At 36.2% G+C, this 9,698-nt stretch overlaps 1 protein-coding gene across 1 annotated transcript; it reads right to left on the bottom strand.

The window, feature by feature from the left end:
- Positions 1-988: 988 nt before the first annotated feature.
- Positions 989-7,963, bottom strand: LOC108554070 (fatty acyl-CoA reductase 1). The gene is made up of 6 exons (XM_017909206.1): positions 7,715-7,963; positions 7,013-7,532; positions 5,486-5,675; positions 5,094-5,336; positions 4,715-4,941; positions 989-1,107 (listed from the first exon to the last, which is right to left on the bottom strand). Exons 1-6 carry the CDS (start codon positions 7,961-7,963, stop codon positions 989-991), a joined length of 1,548 nt encoding a protein of 515 aa, XP_017764695.1.
- Positions 7,964-9,698: the final 1,735 nt, after the last annotated feature.

A 9,698-nucleotide genomic window follows, 5' to 3' on the forward strand; every position in this document is an offset into this window, starting at 1 on the left:
TGCTGATATAAATCTGCACACGGCATGTAAGGATGGCGAAAATAATTTAGTCATTGCAAACTCAACGCAAAAACTTAACGTGATAGGAGCACGTTTTGTAAGAATTCCTAAATAAAATGATAATAAGGGCTGTGAAGGACTTAATTCTTTGTTGACGAGCACCACATATACATATGCGTTTGACGAAAACAACTGTTAGGGCCGAGGGACGCATAAATGTGTCCCACGTAAACGCGTCGCTATGGCTTAGAAATCGCGTTTAAGCAAAAATGAGCGGTGGTAATTTTAAATGACTATCACGACAGCGGCTCTGATCCACGGTACGGTTTACTCAAAACCGCTCCGTCCACAAAGGGTTAACCACTTACGCTAGAAAGACGTGCCACGTACGTTGTTCCGTCGTGGAACAAGGAAGACCCGTTACGGTCTTCCAACAGCCGGGTCTTAGGGTCGAACAATTCGGCATCGGAATTTTCCGCTCCATGCCTTCAGCATGTTTGAATGCTTTACCTTTTTTCTTTGACTTCTCGTGTCGCGGAACACGAGAATCTTGGAAATCCCTAATTTAACGAAATTAGGCGACGACTCTTAAGACTTGGCTGACAATAGGCCTGAGGGCTCCACGTGGTCCGCACACAGGGGAACCTTCCCTTTCTCCAAGGTCACGGATTCGCGAACCAAGGGAACGCCCTTGGTCAAAGACAGCCAATCATATTTGGCGAGCTCCCGATTTTTCCTAAGGCCGATCTTAGGAAGATCGAGGAGCACGCTTCCGTACGAGCTCTGAGAGACACGGGTTCTCTTAACACACTTCCATACGAAATTTGAGAGACGTCGGGTCTCTCTAAAACACTCCGTCTAACCGATTCAAATCAATAACACGCCAAGGTTCTTTTCGAAACGTCGACCGTCGTAGATACGACTCTTTTCTGCTCGTGCAACTTAAACAGTTGCCCAATATTATGTCAAAATTCTATGTTATAAACTCTTAATTCGTCCAATCCTCACATATGCTGCTCTCGTTTGGTTCAATATAAGCGCAACATCTATGGAGAAAATGCCTCAGGTCATGCTTAAATACATATATGTCTCCTGAGTCGAACTTCACTAAAAACGTTAGAAATGAAGTCCTATATGAAAAAGCTAAGTTAACAAGAATTGATCTATTCATCCTTGAACTTATAAGAAATTATTGGGCAAACACAAGGAAGGTCACTGACAATAGCCTTATACTACTCTCCACCTACCCAAATCCGTGCTATTTTGATGTAAGAGAGGATACAGGCCTTATTCCCCGCTGAAGTATTCCTGCACCTCGATTCTCAAGGACTAATTCAAAACAACAAGAATTTACCCATTTTATATAATTATTTTCAAAAAATCTCAGATAAAAGAATTCTATTCGACAAAAACACTCCAGACAATCACGCGAATATACGTTTCTCAACTAAACTGCCCTCCATTGATGCAAATGACGCTCACAGAAAAAACACCAAAAAATACTGGTGGCTTTAGTCTCACACTCGCAACCTGTTGTCAAGTGTCTGGCATATTCGTTTACTCAGATTACCGAAATCACCCGTGCAATCAATTCATCCCTATATTTACACTTCTACTAATACAAGGTAGTAGAAGAGAAGGGCCAAATGAAATTAAACATAAGATATATTTCTATCTTGTTACTGCTCTTTATCGTATTATTGTAGGTAGTCTGTAAGTGTATAACTTCAGTTACGCATTGTTCACAGGTATAAATTGTCCACACACAATATACATTCATGTATATATTCAAATGTTAATAGTAATTAAATTTCGGATTCCTTAGCAAAATTGTATGAGGATGTAAATATGTATATTGTGGACAATTGCGTGCATGAAATGTATATATATCTGTCTTATTCTTTGGCGCACCTGATACGAATGCTTTATTCGTACATTAATCTATTATATGGAAGTACGAATTTTATAAATTTGTAATTTATATCTACATAACTGTATCGCGTATATAACTATATAGCTTAGGCAATCCATACATATATGTGCATAGGTGTTTCACTGGCATCCACGTGCCATTTACTGTATATATGTAATAAATCTTAATCTCTCTATTACCCCTACTCATCTCCACTCATCCTCCCTCCATAATCTGCACCGACTAATTACTTAGTTGTCCGCCAGTGCCAATCAGGTACAATTAATATTTTTCCGTCATTGTTAAAGCCCGGACGCAAGTCTCCAAATATTTTACTGTAAGAAAGTAGCATTAAGTGCAGTTCATTAAAGTGTAATACAAAAATGTCAGATTGCGAGCGCTCGAATACTAGAGCCATTAATCTGGGTCTCTAACACGTTTTGTGTAATTTACCGTAAACTGTCTATGTGTTTTATAGTTTGTTGTACCCTGTATATACTTGTTTCTTTTATTATTGGTACAATAAACGCTCAAAAAGAAAACAAAAACTCAGAATGCACTGGTTATCGTCCGATCACCAAAGTTAAGCTTCGTTGGGCGCGGATAGTACTTAGATGGGTGACCGCTTGGGAACTCCACGCGTGTTGTTGGCATCATTTTTTTTCCTTTCTCTTCCTTCTTCCCCATTTCTTATATTCAGTTCGTTGATGATATACAAAATGCAGTTTGTGGTAAATATCGGATTAATAAGTCGAAACGAACTTTTGATTCTGGTCGTATTCTTTATTTCTTGGCGGTATAAAATATACGGAGGCTCGAAATCCTCGAAGCAAAGATAGATCTCGATCCACGGTGACGACATCCAAATAAAGATTCCTCTCACAAGTTAAGACAAGAATGTACTTACTCTATCAATACATATTGAAATAATGAAATAAAAAATGCAATTATGTTTACACAATTGGAATCCATAGGAATAATAAAAATTCTATAAAATAAAAGCTACTTATTCGAAGATGCTGATATAAATCTGCACACGGCATGTAAGGATGGCGAAAATAATTTAGTCATTGCAAACTCAACGCAAAAACTTAACGTGATAGGAGCACGTTTTGTAAGAATTCCTAAATAAAATGATAATAAGGGCTGTGAAGGACTTAATTCTTTGTTGACGAGCACCACATATACATATGCGTTTGACGAAAACAACTGTTAGGGCCGAGGGACGCATAAATGTGTCCCACGTAAACGCGTCGCTATGGCTTAGAAATCGCGTTTAAGCAAAAATGAGCGGTGGTAATTTTAAATGACTATCACGACAGCGGCTCTGATCCACGGTACGGTTTACTCAAAACCGCTCCGTCCACAAAGGGTTAACCACTTACGCTAGAAAGACGTGCCACGTACGTTGTTCCGTCGTGGAACAAGGAAGACCCGTTACGGTCTTCCAACAGCCGGGTCTTAGGGTCGAACAATTCGGCATCGGAATTTTCCGCTCCATGCCTTCAGCATGTTTGAATGCTTTACCTTTTTTCTTTGACTTCTCGTGTCGCGGAACACGAGAATCTTGGAAATCCCTAATTTAACGAAATTAGGCGACGACTCTTAAGACTTGGCTGACAATAGGCCTGAGGGCTCCACGTGGTCCGCACACGTTGGAAGCCTCAGGCCCTCGCTAGGGGTAATAAACGACCGATGGGGTCACCAGCGCGCGGGTGGACCCCAGGTACCCCACCTTGGAGGAGAGGGTTTCCTCCACTATCGTTGTTTTTGGGGGAACCTTCCCTTTCTCCAAGGTCACGGATTCGCGAACCAAGGGAACGCCCTTGGTCAAAAACGGCCAATCATATTTGGCGAGCTCCCGATTTTTCCTAAGGCCGATCTTAGGAAGATCGAGGAGCACGCTTCCGTACGAGCTCTGAGAGACACGGGTTCTCTTAACACACTTCCATACGAAATTTGAGAGACGTCGGGTCTTTCTAAAACACTCCGTCTAACCGATTCAAATCAATAACACGCCACGGTTCTTTTCGAAACGTCGACCGTCGTAGATACGACTCTTTTCTGCTCGTGCAACTTAAACAGTTGCCCAATATTAATTTGGCGGGCAACACGTGTCGTAGTCGCGAGACGGCCTTACAACCCGTCGGAAATACGAGAATTTCGATCGCGACATACGTTGAGATGCTTGGTTAACACTAAATCTACCATAGTCGAATGACCGGTGAATAAAAAAGTGGCATAAGCTTTAAAAAATTAATTAACGGGAGACATTGAGAATATGATTATACGTATATTGGAAGAAAAATCACGAAGACGAGTGATTAAAGTGATAACATCGAACGGAGGATTTTTAATGAAACTTTGGAAAATGGTAATTTAGGATATGGTGGGTTTATTGTAAAAGAAAGAAAAAAAAGATGAAAGACGGGGGAAAAAGATAACCCTATTTTCACGTATTAGAAATCAACGAATGCGAAGTGCATGAACGAATTGGGCATCGCTATACAGAAACGAATATTTAACAGAAAAAGATAATAATATCGATCGGTATACCGCACATGGTTAGATCGTATTGTTATTAAATTTCTATACATAAATATAATTAAATTTTAATTAATTTTCATAAATTATACAGGGTATCGTAATATCAGGGTCTGTGTTGTGCAAATTACGCTGATAGTAACGAAATAAAGGCACTCATTATCGTATAAAAAAGGTACAATGAAAAAAGCGCAAATAAACCACAAACGGTGTAATGTATTATCATCAAATTTCGATGCTTCCTCTTTGCCTCGATACCCGCGTTTGGTGGTTCATTCTGTATTTTTCGTACAGCTGCCACAAATGTTTCTGTACACTCATACCAGTTCACTGAGCTTAAATCGCAAGGAAACTCTTTCAAATCTGCTGTATTCATCCTCCTTTGAACTTCTTTCAGTTTATCCGCCTTTATAACCCAGTTCGAAGATATGAAATACGACAATAATTTATAATTTTTCGTTAACTTGAACAATATACTTGTAATGCTGCAAAAATGAACAGAATTTTTATACGCTGCTTTGTTGTATAGTAACAATTGGACTAATTTAAAATATAGGTTTTTAAATAATTTAATTAATTCTATTAAAATGGAACTTAATACTTTTAGTCATTTGCATGAAAAACTTAATAAACTTACACTGGTTGCTTTCCTCGTACCAAAAGAGATAAGTCGACAAATATACTAGGTAAGATATGACAAAGTGTGTGAAGTACAAAGAAAATGAAAAAGTTGTTAGCACAAATGAAAAACGGGTACCAGACCGCTTTGGTCGAAGGATTTTTATGTGCAATGTCTATAATATTTACTGCTCCTGAAAAGACGTTCAGTGGATTCCAGTCGGAACTTCCATAATTATACACTTGCGGTTCATTCGATTTCCTGTACAGAATAATAGGCATATTAATTTTCATGTTCCGTATGTAACAGTAGATAAATTATACGGATAATTCATTTTACGATCTTTTTGTGCCATTTTAGTAACAACGTGCTGTAAACTTTAATATATTTCAGTAGATACCGTACATTACCTATACACGACAAAGTCCCAGATCGATATCAAAAGGCTATTAATCGTCATGTCAGCTGGAATTGCATCAAAATTTACGTTCTCATACCAGTACAAGGTATGTAGGTAACCTTCAATGACTGCCATTACCAATACCACCGGACCATTTTTATTTCCAATCCATGGGATTGGTTCCTTATATGTCCCTACAACTGTTGATAAAATAAATAATACGTTCGATTTGAAAATTTACCTTATTATTCTATGATATTAAAAATATAGATATGATTAACCCTTTGATTGCCACGCCGAAATTGCATGTTTCCCTTAGGACGCCATGGCAGTGCATCGCTGGATGCAAGATTTGTTTTAATATGTTTTTGATGTTCTAATAAAAATTTTTAATCGTTCAATGGAGCACTTTTTATTCCAAAGTATCTTCTAATTAGCGGTTATATTCGAAATGCACTAACTGTCAATTTTTATTCTATGTAGTTCAATGTAGTTCGAGTCATTCAACCGCTCCGGTCATCGATAACCATCGTGGAGTCACAGGAGAAACCATTGCCGGTCATATATGACCAACGTGGCAGTCAAAGTGTTAATGTTGAAACGTGTAATCCATAAATAATGGAAAAGTATAATGGCGAATGGAATTATACCTTGACTACCTCGAATGACCAATGGATTTCGAAGGAATTGAATGATTACGTCACAGATTACAATTAAAATAAATCGAGAATAGCGTAGGATATTTTAGCGCTTAGAGTCATAGCTGTAGAAAAGAAGGCGTAGTTTGTGTTTTAAATGAGTGCATGGGAACGCTTGGGTCATTTCTCGAAGACAAGTGACGATAAACAGTGACCTAGGGTTCAACCCGAGCGTTTAGGCTAATATCTATGGTGTATGCGGAAGAACGAGTGACCGTCAGGGTCAGTTCAGCTTAAAGTCAGCGTTACCAAGTACTAAAGATAGAACTAGCGTTAGAGTAGTACTTCCTAGTACTATTCCTCCTACAACACGGTTTCACTATAACACGATTCATAAATTACGAGAATCCTCCTACAACACGGCATCCTATAACACGGTTTCGTTCTAACACGATAAGAAAATTGCAAAAATCTTTGTACAATACTGTACTTCTACATGAACAGTGACGACGAAGAAATTTATTAAATTAATGTTGCATTAAATTAAAATAATATTTTTGTTTTTCCTTTGTTTCGTGTTGTACATACATTTATATTTTTAATCAAAATTAAGTTGTTTATGTAGAATTAAGAAAAAATTTGTCTTTAGTAAGTTTTCAGAACATAACCTCACTTTTTGTACTGGCTCTGAGTTTCATACAAAACGGTTTCACACAACACGGCATTTTCTAGGAATCTATCTACCGTGTTATAAGAGGGTTAGCTGTATATAGCGACAGTTCATCCTTTTCACTTCCAAATATATCATTATTTATTAATTGGAGACTCTATATGAGTGTTATTTTTGTGCTTAACTAACTTCCATCCTCTACAACAAAAAAGTATTTCACTTATCATACCCACTGAAGGCCGATAGACGATACAGGGTAACGAGGTTTTTCTAGCAAAATTGCGAACCAAATCTTCAGTGGTGGCTTTAGTAAAGCTGTAAATGTTGATCCACTTGTCTACCATACTTTGAACCACTTCCTCGGTAACTCCAGCTGCGTTCTCTTCGTCAGCACGTATCAAATCTTTGATCAGCTTCAAATCAGCCGGTGGCGGGTAAAATTTCTCCTCGATCGTTTGATTGTAATGATGAGAATAAGCAGTCGAAACATAAACGAATGCCATTAAATGACGGCATTCTCTCGCTAGTTCGAGCAGCTTTTGCGTGGCAATCACGTTTGTTCGTAAAATGCGGGACACTTTCGCCACGAAATGCACCATCGATGCGTTATGAATTATTATATTCACGTTCTCCACGAGACGACGACGATCCTCTGGTGAGAGGCCTAAGTCCTCTTTCTCCAAGTCGCCGTAAATCACCTCGATCTTTTCCATAAAGTTAGGATTCATTTCGCGCAATTTATTAAATATCTGAAAACGACAAGAGAATTATTTCTTCCCGTAACGATATACTTGCGCGAGTGGTTATTAAGCAGTTAAAATTTTAATCTTTGGTCGTTAGATATAAAATTATCAATGAGAAAAACACGACTAAGTTTTTACTGTTATGTATTAATCTCCTTTTCACTTTATTGTGGAATTTTGGTACTTACGTCATTTTTAAAGAAATGTTTAAGCCGTTCTTCTACCGATTTCCCTTTCTTTTGCCTAATCATGATGTAAATCTTGCTAATTTCTTTACACGTGCGTAAGATTTTCTCCACAGCAACGGTGCCCAGAAAACCGGTGCATCCTGTGAGAAATATATGTTTGCCAGCATAAAACTGTCGTATTTGACTATCGCAATTGTTCATTGAATTTCTCTTGTCGTTTGGTTGTCCAGTCTTGCTCCCGTCGTTCATTTTAGAACTCCTGTTTTCCTCGATTATATTATATTTATTTGTTTAGAATACTCGTTCGCACTTTACTAAATTTTTCTCAACTTTATCATTAAAATTTGTTCTAAATTATATCAATGTAGAAGGTATAATGTTCTTTTATATACCTTTAAGTGTAAAAGGGTATCCCACTTCGAATGGTGAATCTTTTATAGCCAGTTATTTATGATTAAAATAATTTAAAATTTTAATTACAATGACAAAGAATTCGAAATGACGTAAAATTTGCAATGTTGATTTTATGATAATACGATGGTTTATATACGCTGTTTGGAATATTGTGAATAAATTCAACGTTATATATAATGTTGGATAATCATTTATATTCATTTTGATATTTAATCTTCGTGACATTCTTCATGTCGATTTTATTAATCTGAGGTAGTAATTATGTTTACTATCGACATAATTTACATTTCAGTTATTTAATAAAGAACTTTAGTCATTAATGGAATAACTGTTTGAATCGAATCATTTCCATCAATAATTACAAAGAACTATTTAGTATTTAAAGAAGGTAATATTCCTGTCTACTATTTTAATTGGGCTATGAACTATTGAATTATAACTGGATAATAATTGCAACTGAATATTATTTTAATAAATAACTGATTACTTATATAAATCGTTTTCAATTCGTCAATCAAAACACGTAAGAGAATTGTTATTTAATAAATGTACAATGACTAATATTTTTCATATTTTAATTTTTTAGTTCGATACCCATAATTCTAACGTTTTTATCACGATGTAGTAAATTTAATTTAAATATTAAATTAAATAATAAATTTAATAAATTATATTTGGTTGCTCGGAAAGTTCAATCCTCAATTAGCGAAAATACATTCAATGAAATAAAATCTATATAAAACATATAAAATATAAAATATATGTAATAACGTTTGAAATTTATATAAAATAATCTACAAAGAACTTCGTATTTATATTTTATGGAATAATTACAAAAGTAGAATCTTTTCATTAATCAGTTAATCGTAGAAAGGAATGCATTATTATGCATACATTTGCTGTAAAATTGTACTGTAAGCATAATATTAGTACTTAATATTTATTTCACTTTGTCCATAGCAAAAATTATTTAAATTCCGAGCACGGTATATCCAGATGTGGTGCTGTTTCTTCTATTTCTACATGCTCCTCAATTATACAATTATTTTTCTTCGTGCAAAACAATATGCTTTAGTCTGTCACTCTTTTTTCCGGAAACATTGGAAACACTTGTCACAGCACAATGATTTACTCATTTCGATACGTTTAATTACGTCATTTTTGGGGGGAAAAAGTTCTACCACATTTGTCGCACATTTATCTTCAGATACGCATTTAACGTTCCTTTTCGTGTGAAACTCTTAGTACAACACCTGCATTTATAAGGTTTGATTCCCATATGAACCTTCATATACTGCTTAAGATTGCATGAATACTTGTACTCTATTTTACATATTTTACAAACACAAGGACGCTCTATAAGCGTGTATTCTTTCGTGTATAAAACGTAACTTTGGTAATCTTTGGTAACAAACGATTCTCCACAGTATTAACACGTGTATAGCTTAGATGAAGTATGGATTTCTTATGATGCATCAAAGAATTTTTGCTCACTAATTTTTTCTCATAAATATTGCAATCGATACTTATTCCGGTAAAGGGAAACAACAGACGACAATACCGGATGTGC

This window comes from Eufriesea mexicana, unplaced genomic scaffold (genome assembly GCF_001483705.2).
Source record: "Eufriesea mexicana isolate 0111107269 unplaced genomic scaffold, ASM148370v2 scaffold16080, whole genome shotgun sequence".
Lineage (NCBI taxonomy): Eukaryota > Metazoa > Arthropoda > Insecta > Hymenoptera > Apidae > Eufriesea > Eufriesea mexicana.

Bases quoted from the DNA above. Each gene is read 5' to 3' on its own strand.
- LOC108554070 (XM_017909206.1), bottom strand. From the start codon at position 7,963: ATGAACGACGGGAGCAAGACTGGACAACCAAACGACAAGAGAAATTCA. The intron at 4,942-5,093 runs GTAAGTTTATTA...TCATTTTTGCAG, and splicing joins GTACGAGGAAAGCAACCAGT to CATTACAAGTATATTGTTCA. The intron at 1,108-4,714 runs GTATCGAGGCAA...TAACGTTTTTAG, and splicing joins GAATGAACCACCAAACGCGG to TGAAGTTCGACTCAGGAGAC.